This window comes from Stegostoma tigrinum, chromosome 33 (assembly GCF_030684315.1).
Source record: "Stegostoma tigrinum isolate sSteTig4 chromosome 33, sSteTig4.hap1, whole genome shotgun sequence".
In the NCBI taxonomy this organism is placed as follows: Eukaryota; Metazoa; Chordata; class Chondrichthyes; order Orectolobiformes; family Stegostomatidae; genus Stegostoma; species Stegostoma tigrinum.
In genome coordinates, this window is record NC_081386.1 from 8,333,099 (window position 1) to 8,352,410 (window position 19,312).

Consider the following 19,312-nt stretch of genomic DNA (forward strand, 5'->3'; position numbering starts at 1 on the left):
TCCTCAGGTACGACTCCAGTGGAGAGCGAGGATGCAAAGATCTTCGCACGTGGCGAAGCAATTGCATTTCTTGCTTCCCAAAGCAGCCGAGGACAAATCTGGTCCGGGCCTGGCGACTTGTCAATCTTAATGTTTGACAAAATTTTCAGCACATCAGCTTCCTCTATCTCTATCCATTCCAGCATGCACACCTGCTCTTCAAAGGTTTCATTCACTACAAAGTTTGTTTCTTTTGTAAAGACAGAAGCAAAAAACTCATTTAGGGCTTCCCCTACCTCCTCAGACTCCACACACAAGTTCCCTATGCTATCCCTGATCGGCCCTACTCTTTCTTTGACCATTCTCTTATTCCTCACATAAGTTTAAAATGCCTTTGCGTTTTCCCTGATTCCTTCTGCCAAGCCTTTCTCGTGCCCCCTCCTGGCTCTCCTCAGACCATTTTTGAGCTCCTTCCTTGCCTGCATGTAATCCTCTCTAGCTGAACTTGACCCTAGCTTCCTCCACCTTATGTAAGCTACCTTCTTCCTTTTCACAAGAAGCTCCACCGCTCTCGTCATCCAAGGTTCCTTTATCTTACCCCTTCTTGTCTGTCTCAGAGGGACATATTTACTCATCACTCGCAACAACTGTTCCTTAAACAGTCTCCACATGTCTATAGTGCCCTTACCATGGAACAATTGCTCCCAGTCTATGCTTCCTAACTCATGTCTAATCGCATCATAGTTTCCTCTTCCCCAATTAAATATCCTCCCATTTTGCCTAATCTGCTCCTTCTCCATAGCTATGTAGAATGTGAGGCAGTTATGGTCACTATCACCAAAATGCTCTCCCACCACAAGATCTGATACCTGCCCCGGCTCATTTCCGAGCACCAAGTCTAGAATGGCCTCTCCCCTCGTCGGCCTGTCAACGTACTGTGTTAAGAAACCCTCCTGAACACACCTTACAAAAACAGCTCCATTGAAATCTTCTGCTCGAAGGACGCTCCAATCAATATTAGGAAAGTTAAAGTCACCCATTACAACAACCCTACTGCGTGCACACTTTTCCAAAATCTGTCGACCTATGCTTTCTTCAATCTCCCTGCTGCTATTGGGGGGCCTGTAGTAAACCCCTAACGAGGTGACTGCTCCCTTGCTGTTCCTAATTTCCACCCATACTGACTCAGTAGGCAGATCTTCCTCGACAATGGAAGCTTCTGTAGCTGTGATACCCTCTCTTATTAGTAGTGTTTGATTAACTTCATTTGAGGTTGTTAATGAAAGAAGGTGTGGTTGCTGTGTACATGGATTCGCAAAACATTGTTGATGAAGAGCTGTTTGGATGGCACGATGAGAGGTGGGAAAGTAAGTTGTGAAAGGACTTAGAAAGTCTGGAAGGGACCATAGATAGGCTAAGTGAGTGGGCAAAAAAATGGCAGATGGAGCATAATGCAAGTAAATGTGAGCTAGTCCGTTTTTTCAGGAAGGATATAAAAAGCTGTTTTAAGTGGAAAAATTGTGGTAGGACACTGATATGCACTGGGATTTGGGTATCCTGGTAGAAAAATCACTGAAAACTGATTACAGGTGCAGTAAATGATTAAGAAAGCAAATGGAATGATTTCTCTGAATTGCTTGAAATGTATATATATCCTTTCATAAGGAGATAAACACTTAACACTACTTCAGGTTTAGTCACGCCAATTTCCTGTATTACTGTAACAAAATATCACTATTTTTATATCCTCCCTCAATGAACTAAATCAGTCCATTTGCCTTCCTGCACCAGTATGCTAACATTTAGTGATTCATAGTCCAGAATATCTTGGTGTTCTGTAGTCTCTGTCCACGGTCTATCGCACAATCCCTGAATAAGTATTGGTGGTCTTGCCCCTGGAATTGCTGCAATCTTTGGGGAGGCAATGGCCTAGTAGTATTATTGTGGAACTGTTTATCCAGTGAACAAGATAATATTCTGGGGATCTGGGTTCAAATCCAAACAAGGCAGATGGTGGAATTTGAATTCAATAAATATCTGGATTTAAGAATCTAATGATGACCACGAATCCATTGTTGATTGTTGGAAAAGCCCATTTGATTCACTAATGTCCTTTAGGGAAGGAAACTGCTGTCCTTACCTAATCTGGCCTACATGTGACTCCAGACACACAGGAATGTGGTTGATTCTTAAATGCTCTCTAGTCAATTAGAGTTCAGTAAAAAATGCTGCCTAGCCAGCAACACCGCCATATCCCATGAATGGAAAAAGGGGTAAAAAAGAATCTTTGTGCCATCATATACTGTAAACTAGATGCCAAAAAGCAACTTTTTCAAATTGGTCATCAAGAGAGAGTGAACAGTTTGTTCCCATTGGAACGCTCAGCCAGTGAAGTTTGATGATATATTCTGAATAGCATTTTGTTGCCCACTAAGTAAACCAAGCTGTCAGTGTGTTTTGGAAATTATAGTGTATTTACAACTGGTTAATTAAATTCTCCCAGGTACACAGCATGTATTAGATACACCTTTACCTTGATATTTCCAGGTTTGGGGAGGTGCTTTTCTTTGCTCACCAGGAAAAGAAAATTCCACTGATTCATGTTCAGAAAGAACTTCTGACAAACAAACAAATCAGAGGATAAATGATCATCAATTTCTGGAGTTGCTTTAGCAATCTGAAGGACCCAATAGCGTGACCAATTGAGGATGCATGAAATGTGCCTTTTAGTGGATGAAGTAGGAGTTTCATATTTTGACTGTCACCTTATTTCAGTGCTTCTCCAGATTACAATCATAACTTTAGCAGAAGACCATTGGTGGTGCCAACAGGGGTTAGTAAATGTACAACTTACTGCATTTACCGGGAGTGCTCCATTTTAATTACAGCTGACAATGTGTTTTCCAGAAATCTGCAAAGCAGTTGCGGAAATCCTCTGATCAGGAAGGCAAAGATGAAGGTGATAAGGATATCAAAGAGGAGGAAAGCAAGAGTGGCTCAGAAGCAGGAGAGGCAGATGGTGATACAAAAAATGTCGCTGAACATCAGAAAATGAATGAAGAGGTGAGGCCCCTTTGCTTTTAGAGGATTCTGAGGATGAATTCAGATTCTTGATCAACTACAGGTTTGCTGTCTTTCACAGAAGATCTTCGATGCCTATAGGAATGGGTAACCACTCAATACATGGATCTAATTGTGTCATTACTCATCCTTCTCAAGTCACAGAGTGGTATATATCTCCTGTCCCAGGAAGTGGTGAGGTGGGATACACCTTTCTCACCACCTCATTAATAATGTGCTGGGTAACATTCTCAACTGTGCACCAATTAAGATCATTAAGTGGTCAATTAATTGCCTCTTAAAGAAACTTGACTCACCATATTCCCAATTACCTGCCTATCCAGTTGGCAAGAAAGGTGCCTGGTTTCTGACTGTGAAATCATGATGACCAGGTTGTCAGTTTATGTGTAGCCTCCATTTACTCCAATTTGAGGCCAATCAGATTGAGGGGTCTAAGACAGTGACCTTTAAAAGAACCCCTGCCCTTGCTGACAAACCCCTTGACCAGTTTCTCCCTCTCTTCCCACCACAGGATTTCCCAAGGAATAGATCTGAACTGGCAGATCTTAGGATGCAGCTAATGCTGGTTTCTGGGCAGCTTCTGGCAAGCTGGATTGCCAAAATTAAGGTCCGTGATTCACTGAGAAGCTCCCCACTACTCCCCCAGTGCTGCTGGCGGATGTTTGGACATGGTTTCTCACTGTTGGGAGGGATGTGTTAGTCACCACCCAATAGGGGCAGCATGGTGGTTCAGTGGTTAGCACAGTTGCTTTGCAGTGCCAGGGACCCAGGTTCAATTCCTCAGGCGACAAGATGTATGGAGTTTGCACGTTCTCCCTGTGTCTGCGAGGGTTTCCTCTAGGTGCTCCGGCTTCCTCCCACAGTCCATATATGTGCAGTTTAGGTAGATTGGCTGTGCTAAAATGCCCTGCAGTGCGCAGGTTAGGTGGGTTAGCCATGGGAAATATGGAATTACAGGGATGAGTTAGGGGGTGGGTCTGGGTGGGATGCTGTTCAGAGGATAGTGTGGATTCAATGGGCAGAATGGCCTACTTCCACAATGTTGGGATTCTATTCTCGTCTATTATAATACATGTGTCGTCACAATTAACTAAAACATTGGAGCCCTGGACTTCTATAATACAGAGGAAGTCTATTCAGACCTTGTGCCATAGCTGACCAGGGAAGTCAGGGACAACATATAAAAGGGGGGAAGAAAGCAAATAATGAGGCGAAGATTAGTGGGAAATAGAGGATTGGGAAGCCTTTAAAACCAGCTGTGGATAAGTCTGTGACGCAGTAACGGGGAGGAAGATGAAAATGAGAGTAAGCTAATAATATAAAAGCAGGTGGAAAGAGTTTTTTTAGATATCTAGAAGTTGAGGAAGAGCCGATAGTAGACACTGGACCACTGGAAAATGAAGTTGTGGCAGTACTCATGGGGAAGTAAGAAATGGATAAACTGAACAGGTACTTGGCATCGGAGTTCACAAAGGACGACACCAGCAGCAGATCAGAACTTCGAGAGTCAGGGGACTGCTGTGAGTGCAGTGGCCATCACTAAGGAGAAGGTGGTGAGAAAGCTAAAAGCTCTGAAGGTGGATAGATCACCAAGACTAGATGGGCTACACTCCAGACTTCCGAAGGAGATAGCTGAGGAGATTGTAGAGACATTGGTGGTGATCTTTAAGGACTCACCAGAGTCAGGGAAGGTCTCAAAGTACTGGAGAAAGGCTAACGTAACACCCTTGTTTAAAAAGGGAGGGAGACAAAAAAAGGTAACAGAAGGCTGGTTAGCCTGACCTCAGTTATTGGTAAGATTTTAGAGTCCATTATGAAGGATGAGATTGCAGAGTACTTGAAAGTTTATGATAAAGTAGGGCTGAGTCAGCACAGCTTCATCAAGAGGCAGTTATACCTGACAAATCTGTTAGAATTCTTTGAGGAGGTAACAAACAAGTTAAACGAAGAGGAGCCAGTGAACAGGATATATTTGGATTTCCAGAAGTCCTTTGACAAGGTGCTATTGTAGCAGGCTGCCAAATAAGCTAAAATGCCCTACGGTGTTAGGGGCTAGGTACTGGCATGGATAGGGGATCCTCTGACTGACAAAAGGCAGAGAATGGGAATAAATGGGTCTTTTTCAGGATGGCACCCAGTGACCAGTGGAGTTCCACAGGTGTGTATGTTGGAACCACAGTTATTCATGTCATACATTAACAATCTGGACAAAGGAACTGAGAGTATTGTTGCTAAATTTGCAGATAACACAAAGATAGGTGGAGGGACAGGTAGTGCTGAAGAAGCAGGAAGGATGCAAAAGGACTTGCACAGGCTATGAGAGGGAAAAAGAAGTATGCAGACAGAATACAGTGTTGGAAAGTGTTGTGCACTTTGGTAGGAAGAATAGAGGCATAGCCTATTTTCTAAATGGGAAAGGCTTCAGAAATCTAAGTACAAAGGGATTTGGGAATTCTAGTTGAAGATTCTCTTAAGGTTAACATGAAACTTCAGTTGTCACTTAGGAAGGCAAATAAAATATTAGCAGAGATGTACTGCTAAGCTGTATAAGGTTATGCTCAGAGAGAATTTAGAACTTTGTGACCAGTTTTGGGCCCCATATCTAAGGAAAGGTGTACTGGTATTGGAGGGGCTTCAGAGGAGGTTTACAGGAATGATCCTGCGGATGACGGTCTTGTCATACAAGGAGTGATTGAGGACTCTGGATCTGTACTTGATGGACTTCTGTGGGATGGTGGGTGGAATCTGATTGAAACTTATCTGATAGAATAGACACTTCACTAGTTCCATTAGATGTTTCCACAAGCAAGAGAGACTAGGACCTGAGGACACAGCTTCAGAGTGAAGAGATGAACCTTTAAGACTGAGATGAGGAGGAATTTCTTCACAGCCAGCGGATGGTGACTCTGTTAAACTCATTGCCACGGAATGCTGTGGAAGTCAAGTTATTGAGACCGAGTTCTTGATTGGTAAGGGGATCAAGGTTTAGGGGGAGAAGGCAGGAGAATGAGGTTGAGAAACATATCAGCCATGATCGAAAAGCGGAGCAGATGTGATGGACGGAATGGCCTGATTCTGCTCCTATATCTTATGGCCTTATGGTGCCTGATCAGGTGCTATGAAAAACAGATCCAATTAGTCCAGCGCCCCCTGCTGATTCCCCTCTGCAAATGTTTTTTTCTGTTGAAATCCCTTTGAAGGTTTTTGTTGAATCTATTTTTACCATTCTTCACAGGCAGCACCTTCCAGATCATAACATGTCCTAATCGCAAATTATAACCTTTTTATGTCTGGCCATGCTGCTGCTTCATAAATAACACTCCTCATGAAGCCACTGGAAACCCAAATCATGAAAATACTAAATCCAGAGCAAAACTACAAACCAAACTTTAAAGCCATTTTAAATAAAACGAAAAGAACTGCAAATGCTGTAAATTAGGAACAAAAACAAAGTTGCTGGAAAAGCTCAGCAGGTCTGGCAGCATCTGTGAAGGAGAAAACAGTTAACATTTCTGCTCTGGTGACCCTTCCTCAGATCACTGTGTTTAAAGCTATTTTGCTTCCAATACTATTAAAATTGAACTGATTTTAGAACATAGAACATAGAACAGTACAGCACAGAACAGGCCCTTCAGCCCACAATGTTGTGCCGACCATTGATCCTCATGTATGCACCCTCAAATTTCTGTGACCATATACATGTCCAGCAGTCTCTTAAATGACCCCAATGACCTTGCTTCCACAACTGCTGCTGGCAACGCATTCCATGCTCTCACAACTCTCTGCGTAAAGAACCTGCCTCTGACATCCCCTCTATACTTTCCACCAACCAGCTTAAAACTGTCAGAAACTTGCATTCTGGGCCCTAAGCATTATCAACAACTTGTGTTGGCTGTCCTTGTGTTTGAATTACACAGTGATTCCCACTGTCTGTCCTCACATATAAAGAATGGCTAATGATACATATGAGAATGCCTGAACTAGTACATGTTCCCATCTCCAAAAGAAGACAAAAAGGAAGAATTGTTAACCTGTGACTCTCTGTCTATCGATATCAGGATGGATCCACAAGCCAGAGGGTGAAGTTAATAGAAAATCTTCTTTTAAAAGTTTTCATTTATGCTCCAAATGAGGCAATTCACATAATGACAAAAATATTATAATGGAAAATGTGCATTTTTGTTCAAATATAATTCTGTTCCATATGAAGGACCAGATTTTTTTAAACTGACATCAGGCTCTAATTCATTTTTCTAAGTTAGTATTGACCCAGTTGAGAATAGTGTCATGTTTATGATGCACTTTGTTCTTGGACAATTCATTTTAATTTTATTTACTGTTTATTGAATATCAAGTCCGTTTTTGAGCTTTTTTTTAATGTTTGAGTTAAGTAAGATGATGTCAAAATGGAAAACAGGCAATCAAAAAATTGAAATATTGGTCATTTGAATCCTAGCATCTTTGAGTTTAGCACAAATTGTATTCCAGCATTGGAGAGTATTTTTCTAACAAGACTTACTTTAAATAAAATAGTTACTTGTAATAAAAAGAACTCTGGAAATGTTCAGCAGTTCAAGCAGCATTCTGAATGTTCTTTAGGGAAGGAAACTGCCATCCCTACCTGGTCTGGCCTACACGTGATTCTAGACCCACAGCAACATGGTTGACTCTAAACTGCCCTCTGGACAATTGGGGATGGACAATAAATCCTGCCTGGTCAGTGACGCCTTCATCCCATGAATGAATAAAGGAAAAAGAACGCATTGTTAAAGAGTGAAACTCCGATCAATAGGCATGTTTAAGCAGCCAAACCAATTTGCTTGTTGAAGAGCCGATGGAATCCTGTATCCCTTATCCTCATTTCCATCAGGAAGGGCCAACTCCATATGGCCAATCAGATGCTGGAAAGTTTCCACTGCTCAACAGCGCTCTCAAGAGCAGTGGCAGCAGCCAGCACTACACCGACCATGAAAGGGTCCTCAAGCCAAAGGCACATTAGGGTGTTACTGAGTTCTGAGAAGGGTCACTGGACCTGAAACGTTAACTGTTACTTCTCTGCACACATGCTTCCAGACCTGCTGAGCTTTTCCAGCAATTTCTGCCTTTGAGCATGCGATGGGAACCACAGAGTGTGGCAGTGAGGAGGGGGTAGAAACTGAAGGTAGTTGACTTTCAGCTCCACCATCTCACCCACACCATCGCTCCTGTGCTAGGTCTCCTGATCATTTATTGGAGTGGAGGATTATCAGATCAGCCATGATGTCATTGAATGGTGGAGCAGACTTGATGAGTCAAATGGCCTGCTTCCTGCTTCTTTGTCTTGTGGTTTTATGATCAGGACAGAATACCTGATAACAAAAGACCCCACAGGGGTTCACTGACAAACCAGACAGGATTTGCTGGGTGATCTTCAGTAAGTGCAGGCAAGCCATACGCCCTCAGTTTCATTGTGGTGAGTTCAGGGATATTGGGTTTCAAGTGGCTCGTTAATGAGCCTGACATTCTACCATTGATGACTCTGAATCTCCAGTCAAGCCTTGCCACCATCTGACTTAATTGATGGGTGAGGTTTTGCCACTGAGGGGAGGCAGATGGAGGGACCCCTCCCACAATTAAGTGAACCTGACAGTCACAGTTCCTGCTGCGTTGAATCCAGGCCAATGTTTAAACTGGGGGCTTTTCCATTGTCATTAACCTGTTACACTAACTGCTTTCCACAGATACTGCCCAGTGTTTCCAGCAGTCATTTTGGGGGCAAAGGGTTTGTTTCAGTTTTGCAGCATCTCCATCACTGTGCTTAACGCTTTAACTACTTTTAATTCTTCATTTCAGACTTTGATCATCTGAACTCTGGCCGCTAAACACGGAGGGAGCACTTCTTGGCTGTCAAGTATTGGATATTTTACAAATGATCATTCCTTCTGCCACTGTCGACATCAATTTGCAGTTTGTGCAGGCTTTTCTTCATTGTGCTACTGATTATAGTTTTGCGCACATGCCAGTCAGTAAAAACAAACAGAAAATGTCTTTTATTTTGTATTCCCCTCCCTTGTGGAATGTTGTGAGCAACATTCTACCTCCCATTTCACAGCACTTCATTCTTATAATCGCCTTGCTGTTCTGTCATGGAGAAAGGATATGATATTTATTTTTGATGCTTGCTTTAAATGTGAAAAATAACTTTTATTCTCGTGTTCAGCTCAGTTTTATTCTCCCCTGTGCCATCTGTTCATGGGATTTTTTAAGCATTTATTTAGTATCTTTACACAAAAAAAATGTCTGTTCTACGGCTGTTCAGAAATGACTGTCTAGTAGAATAAAATTTATGGAATGCACAAATGTTGGTGTCGATTTATTTACTGCAGACTGTAAGACGAGACTCCTTGCATAGGTTGTGGCATTAAAGACAGTGTTCCTCCCAATGGCAAATCTAGCTTGCGATTCCTGCAGTATTGGTCAATATAAATGAAACAGTCTAGTGACCTTCCAGGCAGAATTAGTCACTGCCATTGAAGCAGACTGTGAGGGTAGTCTCACAACATATCTCATGATTCAAGTGTCCTGCCAAAGTCTTCTCCAGCTGATCACCGAACTCCTGCCCTGTCTGAAGTAAGCTAAGCTTCATGATACATAAAAATTTTCCATTATCTGACACCTAATGGGGCCAGGAGTGTGCCAATTGATCAAATATTCCAGATGATCAAGAGGCCCACATAGTGTGTGCTGGAACATTGACATTACATTAAGGAATAGAACTGTAATGCAGGCGGTTTGCACGTGAATGTTATACATTATTTTCAGTGTAAATCACTTAAATGATAACGCAACTTTGCCTTAAATAAAACTTACTGGTAGAGAACTTTTTCACTCACACCCTCAACTGACACCTCAGGCATCACAGCAGATTGCCATATTTGAGAAATTGGCTCTAAATTTGATATTTCGTGTGGCCATTTGATTGAACAACATGTATAATTACATTGAGGTAGATAAATTACCAACTATGATAATTGGATGGAATAATACATTAAACTTTATGGTGTTTGAGGTATATAATTTTTGCTGGTTTTTCAAGAGTGCAGGTTCATAAGGTGCTCATTAAAAACGGAGTTTGCTGGACTAAAGTATAAGAGGAAAGCTATATTGTCATTGTGCTGTCTTGGGCATCTGCCCCCACATATTAACTATAAAAGGGAAATTCCCAGCATAATCTTGAACTATCATAAGAAAATATTCCAAGGCTCAGATTTATGGTTTGTGAGGGCCCAGAATAATTACTGTTGACCAGATTTTCCTCATGTCAGACCAACTGTCACCAGACACCAACTGCATTCATATAATGCCCTCAACATAGTATAACATAGCAAGAAACCTCACTGAAATAGAATCAGACAGCTAACACTGAGCCTATGTGGGAGACGTAGGGACTTCAAACAGATTGTTTGGTCAAAGAGTAAAGTTGTAAAAAGTAAGGCAAAGAAAGATGGAAAAGAGCATCGATTCAGGTTAGATATCCCAAGGTTTACAATTGAGAAGGCTGAATGAATGGTCACTGGTGGTGAAGCAAAGGGAGTACAGGGTGCACAAGTGATGAGACTTAGAAGATGCTTTCAGGAGGTGGATGAGTTGTTGGTGATTACAGAGATAGGAAGGAATAAGGTTGCAGAGGATATTGAACATGAAAATAAGAATTGGTTTAATTCCATTGGCTTCCAGTCCACAAACAGCGGCGATAGGCAAAGTGTACTTCGTACAAGTTAGCAGACAAACAGCAGGGTCTTGATGGACGGAAGACAGGATGTCAGCGGAGAGCACTGGAATAGTCAAATTTGAAGATGATGAAAGCATGAATGCAGGTTTCAGAAGAAGCTAGGCATGGACAAGGGCAACATTACAGTGGTTGAAATAGACAGGCCTTCTAAAGGAGTCAAATTAGGATGCAGATGTCAGAAAATACCTAGTTTGCTTTGAGTCAGGCAACTTAATGTATTGAACAGCAGATGTACAACTGTATCTGAACAAGATGACATGCAGAGCAGGCAGGAGGTAAAGATGGTAATGTTCACATTAATTCATCACCTACGTAAGAATAGCAGAAGGTGATTGAGCTACATGAGCCTGTTCTAATGCCAAAGTAGATCATGGCTCATCTAGACCTCAGCTGTTTTCACCACTATTACTCCACATACGTTACCTCAATGAACTTATCAATCTACCATCAGATTTCCATTTGCTGGACACTACAGTTGAATGGTGCTCTAGATGTCCACATTTATATGTGTAAAAACGAACTTCCTGGTTTTGCTCCTAAATGACCTTGCTGTAATGTTTAAGGTTTTGCATACTTCTATACAAAACTCCTCCACCATGATATAAGTCTCTCTCCCTTTACCTACTTTATCTAAACTTGTCATCATTGAGATAACAAGGTGTAGAGCTGGATGAACACAGCAGGCCAAGCAGCATCATTGGACCAGGAAAGCTGACGTTTCGGCCTAGACCCGTTTTCAGAAATGGGGGAAAGGAAGCGGGATCTGAAATAAATAGAGAGAGGGGGAGGCGGATAGAAGATGGATAGAGGAGAAGATAGGTGGAGAGGCAACAGACTGGTCAACGAGGTGGGGATGGAGCCAGTAAAGGTGAGTGTAGGTGGGGAGGTAGGGAGGAGATAGGTCAGTCCAGGAGCACGGACAGGTCAAGGGGGCAGGATGAGGTTAGTAGGTAAGAGATGGGGTGGGGCGTTAGGTGGGAGGAAGGACAGGTTAGGGAGGTGGGGACGAGCTGGGCTGGTTTTGGGATGTGGTAGGGTCAGGGGGGATTTTGAAGCTTGTGAAGCCATTTTAGATACCTCAATTAGATTGACCTCTTAAGTTGGTAAATATGAGGGAATGCAACGAACAGAAGCTTACAAGGTTCTCAATAATGGGGATTATTTATGGAGAGAAATGAGGTAAAATTGCATGATAAGTCCAGCAACGGCGATCTCAATGCCAGGAGGAACTCACTGCATTTTTAAACCAGGTTCCAGGTGTTGAGGTGAGATTCTCGCTCGGGAGTGCTGTGTTGCCTAGTAAGGGGGGTTATACTTGTTAATAACCTAATGAACTGCAAGTCTTGGCCCCTCGATATGCAGCATCCTGTTGTACCACATGCTGTCTGTAAACTTGATGTTGAAAATTCTAGATGTGGAAGTCAGAGCAGTTACCTGGCAACCTCAGCTGCGAAGAGCTTCCATGTTGCTCACTGTGCAACAGCCTTTCAGAGCACCATCTGTGGGCACCAGCCCTCATCCACAGACAACGGCATCAGATAATTGCCAACCCCTCAAGATCTTCATGGCACCTCTCTGATCCACTTGCAGGATACATAGGAAATACGGATGCACATTGTAGGGTGGACCAGCAGCTAGCATCGAAAGGCTGCTGCAAGGGCACACTGTGCATAGAGGCAGGCACCCAGTTTTCGCACTGGACAAAGCATTGTAGAATAGCTCTCATAGCATTCAAGCACTCACTGCCCACCTGCATCTTGACGGCGTCCATGCCCTGCTGTGCCCTGCCTGTTAGACTTTGGTTCAGGCTGAAGCTCCAATGTACCATTAGTTGCATTAACAAACAAATAGGCTGCATGTCATTAGGAATCTGTCCAGGAATGGGATATCTTGCTGTATAGCACACCAAGATGTCAGTTTGCAGCCTGCAGGGTGTACCAGCTGTTAGTTTAGCAAACACTGGCCATGTTGGAAAGTAGTTGCGGACTAGTTCTCAGTCCAGGCAAAGGTGAGGGAGGAGATGTTGCTGTCAGTTGGGGAGTCCCAGTGCTGTCACCCAAAGGCACAGTCCACATGCAGTTCGGGCATTTGGTCATGGTCAGTTGTCTACTCGGGATGCAATCCAGCGAGTGGGCAGTCCTGTAGGGCCAGTTCCAGCGGGCAGGGGAATGCTACGATTGTCAATTGAAGAGGGACAAAGCCAGTTGTCAGGGCTCTAGGGCTACCCATCAAAGTTAGAGGTCTGTGGGCCCTGTGTTGAATGGTGAGGAGGGTGCAACGGGAGGTTCATTGATAAAAGATGAGGTCATCAAGGGGCAGGGCAGCAGAGGTATTTATCAAGTTGGCACAAGGACAGTGAGGCAGCAAAATCAAGGTAATAAAGGGATGATGTTGAAGAGTAACAGAGCACAGTGGGCTAACGAGATGTGAATGGAGTAGTGACCACCACCTTAGCATCTACAGGGGGCATGTAGAGGAGGAGGGTGGATGTCACGGTCAGGGGCTAGCAAGGGCAGGTAGAGGCAAAGTTCAATGCGGTGGCTCTCGCTGGTGGATGGGTGGAAGGTACTGTGAGGTAGGACAGGGCATAGAGGCTCTGCATCTGGCAGCTAGCAGAGCTCACTGTTGATGGTGTTCACCACAAAGTGCATTTTCCCTGTAATCACACGTTGCTCACTACATGTGAAATGCAACTGGAAAATGACAGGAACAGGGGTCAGGCTGGGCGGAGTCAGTGTTTGATGGATGAAATTGTGTGATCCACATCTGCTGGACACTAGGACATGGAAGGGGCAAATACATTTGCAAACTCCAGCTACCTCTAAGTTGCAATCATTTCATCACCATTTGCGATGTAGGCAGAGGAAAGGGGCTCAGGGCTCAAGCTCCGGTCAAAGGTGATTTGCAACATACCATGGGTCCTTGAAAATTGAACATTGACATCTTACCAATACTAAAATCAGTAGCTATGAGTTAAAATGAGGGAAATGTTAGCCACAAGCGATCCGTCACAGAGTGCTGTCGGGGATGGAGATGATCGCTTTATGATCTGACATGTATATATTACAATAGACTCCACTGAATGCAAAGATTAAGTTCCATGATCAGCCAGTGGGATAGGAAGGGGTAAGAGCAGCAGGCATCTTGATACATCTTTCCTGGGATTCCATGTCTCAAACTGAACAGAGTACTTCTGATAGAATCTGACTACAGCTCTGTGTAATGGAAGCTTCACTTTCTCACTTTATATTCCAGCCCCTTTGAAATAAAGATAAACATTCCATTCACGTTTATACTGTTTTCTGCACTAGAGTTTAGTTCTTTTCTGAATGCGTATCAAAATCTTTTTGTTCCTCCACATCTCTTGATTTCTCAACATTCAAAAAATATTTTAATTTGTCCTCCTCTGTTCCATTAAATAATATCCTGATCATCACCCTCTCCCCAGGTTAAAACATCTACTGATTTAAGTCTGCAATGTGGAACAAATGGTGATGTCATGGGACGGTTAGCTGAACTGAACCACATGAGGGAGCTGGAAGGTACATTTGTACTGTACTGAACCACACTGTCTGAATTATCACCCATTATAAATTTGCAGAACCAGAGAAAATGGTGTAGCCAGTAAATTTTGCTGCGTCAACAGCTTCTCTCACTGCCTGTAAAAGAACTGTATCAAGAAGGCCGGGGTAAGTGACAGATAAATCTTATGATGGTGCATATTTAGTAGCTGGTGTGGGGGCTGCAGCCCTGACCCTAGTGAGCTATTTTTCACACTATTTTACCTCTGAACTCCAATGTGTGAATTCACCCAAGCTACTCTGATTCTAATGTCTTCTTATGAACCAGATCTTTCACTGTACTCAGGTAATATTAGCTTCTCACCAGTGCATTTACAAGAGAAGCAAAACGACAGACTGAAATTCATTTTTAATCCTTCTTATTGTTTATCAATTTAACATTTTTTTAAAGAAACAGTAACAGTTGAAATACCTCCAATATCATATCACTGATTTCTAATTGCAAGCATTCCAGCCTCGTGTATCATTTCGTCCCTCTACCCCACACTAGAAAACAACTTACATTGAGCCAGTACCCTGAATGTCTGGTTAACATCCTGAGGCACTTCAGAACAGTGTCATTGGACGGGATTTGACAGTAAGCCAATGAAAACGTATAGGTGATCACAGGTTTGTCAAATGGATCTTAAAAGAGGTGGGGGATGATGGGGCTTTAAAACCGGCAGAGACTTTTAGGGAGAGAATTCCAGAGTTTAAGATCTCGTTGGCTGGAGGCAAAGCCACAAATCATGGAACAATGGAAGCTGGGCAGCTCACGGTCTAGTACAATACACCACGAGACCATTCGGCCCATCAAAAATGCAGAGGCTCTTTCAAAGTTCCATTCTTGCTTTTTCTTCAATATCTGTGCAACTTTTCTCCCTCATGTAATGAAAACTACTGCTGAACTCACATCCAAGACAGAACTGACAGAACACAGAGATCTGTTTGTAGACCAGGAGAACATGAAAGTAAAATATGCTTTAATTCAGGCCAAAAACCTTTAATAGTATTTCATTCTAGCCAAAGGCAGCAACAATATAAACCACTTGTACAACCAAATACACCCAGCTAAGGGGGTCCTCGAAGTCCAATGCCCCACATATAACCTTAAAAACATCAAGAATTTAATGCATCAATGTGTAATATTTGATGAAAATTATTAGACAAGGTATCATTTCAATTCAGTTTAATAAAGAAGGACTATCCATACAATTCAGCATTTGTAAACAGATAGTTATTTTCGCATTAACTGTGTAAATTAACACAGAAGTGACCATGCAGCACACACTCAAGACTGTAGATTTTATTGCAATAACTCATGTAATGCTACTGCAGTGTCAGTACCTGCACTGCTTCTGGAAATCTGCAGAATCTTATGAGACTGGATATCCATCAGCCCATTGTACCTGGGAATGGTTCTTGGAAAGAGCTTTCAGTTTGTCCAACACTACCTTGATCTTTCCCTGCTGTCCTGCAAACATATTCAGTTCTAGTATTTTTCCATCTCCTTTAAGACAGTTACAACTGAATCTGCTCCCAAAGCCCCTTGAGGAAGAGCATGCAAAATCGGAACAAATAACAGCATTAAAACTTGGTTAGGACACAGGCTAGTTACATTACTGGACCAGTGATCCAGAGTTCAAAACCCATCATTAAGTAAATAAGGCTGAAATAAAAAGTCAGTCTCAGTAATGACTAGATTGTCATAAGCGTACATCTGGCTCAGTAACATCCTTTAGGGAAAGAAATTTGTTACTTTTCCCCAGTCTGGCCTACATGTGACTCCAGGCTGATAGCAACCTGGTTTATTCTTAACTGTCCCTTGAAAGTGGTCTATGAAGGAACTCACTTGTATTCATGAAGGCAGCTTGCCACATTCACAAGGGCAATTCGGGAAGTGCAATAAATGCCAGTAGTGAATTACTGTGAATTTACTAAAAAATATTCTGCTCAGCTCCTGTCTGGTCATCATGGTATAAAATTGATACTTCAACAAATTGCACCACACACAGTAAGCACTGAAATTGACTGGTTTGGGCATCTATCTCAGGCCAGAAACTGTTTGTCCCAAAGCAAAAAAATCCATTTGCTCTTGGTAATTATTTCACATTTTTTTCTTATGCACACAGTTCCATAACTTCACACAGTAATAACCTTGGAAGAATAATACAGTACCAATACCAAAATAGAAAAGAAGAAATCATTTCCAAAACACCAATACAATTTGTTTAATAGGAAATTTACTCTAATATTGAATCTGGGTAACAAATAATGCAACCTTGGACAGAAAAATAAAACATTTAGTTGATAGTTTTTGTTTTACTTTGTCTTTGGGTCTTCTTTCCTCTTCAAGAAAAACTCAGGGTTATTCACACATCTGTAGGCAAGTAGTTGTGGTACAATGCCATAGAGTCCATTTGTTATTAGAAAAACCAGCTGAGCCTCTTCTGGTACTCTGTACATATATGGAGTTCTGGAATGAAGAGATGCTCCAATATGTGAGAATTGTGCCTGTTAATTGGGCAGGGGAGTGGAGAAAAGGATGGTTAAAAACCTGAGTGATATCAAACACTAAGCAGTGGAGTTTTTAAAATACAGATTAAGGTTTTACTTATTTGTATTTAGAGCTCACAAAAGATCTATGTGATGTATATTTCTTGCTATTGATTTGGGAGAAATCTTCTCCTCAAAAGCGCAGCAAAGAACACTAGAAAATTTGGGTTGGGAGGTATTTGATTGCCTAAACTATCCAACAATGTTGTAGACAATAAACAGAATGATACGTCAATAGAGATAACAACATTCTGCCATTACTAGAGTGAATACAGTCCAAGAGAAATCCAGGTCCAACCTGACCCTGGCAAGTAACAGAGTGTCTACTTTGTTCCAACAACAAATTGCAATTACATAACACCACTATCAGGGCATACCAGAAGTCACAAGGTGTTTCACAGGAGCATTCTAGCTCTCGAAATGATTGCTAGTATTGCATTTGCCTCCCTAACTGCCAAGTGAATCTTTAAAGCGGCAGTCATGGCCTAGTGTTATTATTGTTAGACTATTAATCTACAGACCCTGGTAATGTTCCGGGCATCACAGTTCGAATCCTGCCATTGCAGATGGTGACATTTGAATTCAGTTAATATCTGAAATTAAGGGCCAAACGATGACAGTGAAATCATTGTCAGTTGTCACAAAAAAACTCATCTGGTTCTCTAGTGACTGTAACGAGGTCAGCCAGGTGGACCTCACAGACCATGAGTTCCCTGATTGGGGCTGTTAACCTGGTCCAATCAGGGAGCTCTGGCTGATAGATATAAACAGGGGTGTCAGGGGTTCTGTTCCCTCTGAGAGCTGGCTCTGAGAAAGCTGGATCATTGTCGAGGACTCTCCACTTGTAAATACAGGGGGACTTGTTGCCAGGATACCAGCCTCTGTGGAATTATTTCAGGTTCACTGATGTCCTTACCTGGTCTAGCCTACATGTGACTCCAGACCTGCAGCAATGTGGTTGACACTTAACTGGGCACTAGGGATGAGTAATAAATATTGGCCTGGTCAGTAACACCCACATCCTGTAAAAGAATTTTGACAAAACTTGTACATTAACCTTAAAAGAATTCTGAACTAAGACTCTCAAGTCCCTTTCAGCTTTGGGTGTCAAAAAAAATCATGGTCAAAGAGCAGGCTTTAGGGAGCATCTTACAGGAGGATTAGAGTTGGACAGATCTTGCCTTCAAATTCCAGGAATGTTCTTCCACCATATTTCTGCAGAATGAGGCAGAAACAGATGCTGATACCTTTTCTCTGAGGTTTGCAGTCCCCCGAGGATATCCATGGAAATTCTACACCCTCAAATCATCACATTGTTGCAAAAATGCATCATGCAAATACGCCCAATTTGAAAACTATCATTCTAAGTTATTAAACACACACTTGCAGCCATCTGCTCACTGATCCTTATGCTAAATCCAGTGAACAGAAAGTCACACAACAAAAACCTCTCTGTCCAAACAAAAAACGGGTGATTCCTGTCTCCAAACACACCACAACAGCGCTTCAGCAGAGACAGCTGTGGAAAATCTTATGCGGAATGTTAAATTCCTGAAAACATCTTTGGGTTAATATTGTTTGATTGACTCTAATGACACTGAGAGGTTGAATAAACAGTCTGGTCACCACAGAAACATCACACACCAAAGAGCAAGGTCTACACAGTTCTGTGGATATTTTTAGTACAGGCAGCTGATATTTAAAATAGCATCATTGTGGCTGGAATTGGGCATGGTCATAATGTTTCTCGGTATCATCAACTGAGGTCAAGGATGAGATCAAATAAAAGCTTAAATTAAGAGTGCAGCATGGCTCTGCACTCCTGTTCATTCTGTGAGACACTGGGATGACCACTGAAGCTTTCACATTCCGTCCTCACCAATCTATTTTTTTCCTCAATGCATTTTTACATTCCAACATTCTGTTTTTGCACAATGCTTTTCACTTTCAGTCCTACTCCCACCTCCCTTTCTTCATCTACCATAGATGGTACTTCAAACAGGAATGTGCCATCTACATACCTTCCCTCCACTCAACAGCTAGCTCTTATAAATAGGATTTTTAACAAGAAACAAATAACGTCCCCCCCCCCCCCCCCACCCACCGCAAGCAGTATCAAAAGATGACCACTGCACAGTAGCTCAGCGATCAGCACTGCAGCCTCACTACACCGGGAACCTTGGTTCGATTCTAGCCTGGAGTTTACATATTCTCCCCATGTCGGTAAAGATGGTCAGGTTAGGTGGAGTGACCGTGCTAAATTGTCCATAGCGTCCAACGATATGCAGGCCAGGTGGGTAAGCCATGGGAAATGGAGGGTTACAGAGGTGGGGTGGGTCTGGGTGGGATGCTGTTTGGAGGGTTG

The 19,312-nt window shown here is 42.5% G+C and overlaps 2 protein-coding genes across 3 annotated transcripts in view; one reads left to right on the forward strand and one right to left on the reverse strand.

Moving 5' to 3' along the window:
- LOC125467100 (hepatoma-derived growth factor-related protein 3-like) overlaps nt 1-9,399 on the forward strand; it is a 117,555-nt gene extending 108,156 nt beyond the window's left edge. Inside the window, exons 5-6 of the mRNA XM_048562519.2 lie at nt 2,887-3,042; nt 8,893-9,399. Coding sequence (XP_048418476.1) covers nt 2,887-3,042; nt 8,893-8,907 — 171 coding nt within the window. The 3' untranslated portion in view covers nt 8,908-9,399. The remainder of the gene's footprint in view (nt 1-2,886; nt 3,043-8,892) is intronic.
- Nucleotides 9,400-15,373: 5,974 nt separating this feature from the next.
- LOC125467243 (transmembrane 6 superfamily member 1-like) overlaps nt 15,374-19,312 on the reverse strand; it is an 87,722-nt gene continuing 83,783 nt past the window's right edge. Inside the window, exon 9 of one of the 2 annotated variants that reach the window (XM_059639244.1) lies at nt 15,374-16,905. In XM_059639244.1, the coding sequence (XP_059495227.1) occupies nt 16,714-16,905 (192 nt within the window). In that variant the 3' untranslated portion in view covers nt 15,374-16,713. The remainder of the gene's footprint in view (nt 16,906-19,312) is intronic. The other variant, XM_048562823.2, reaches the window with a different exon arrangement.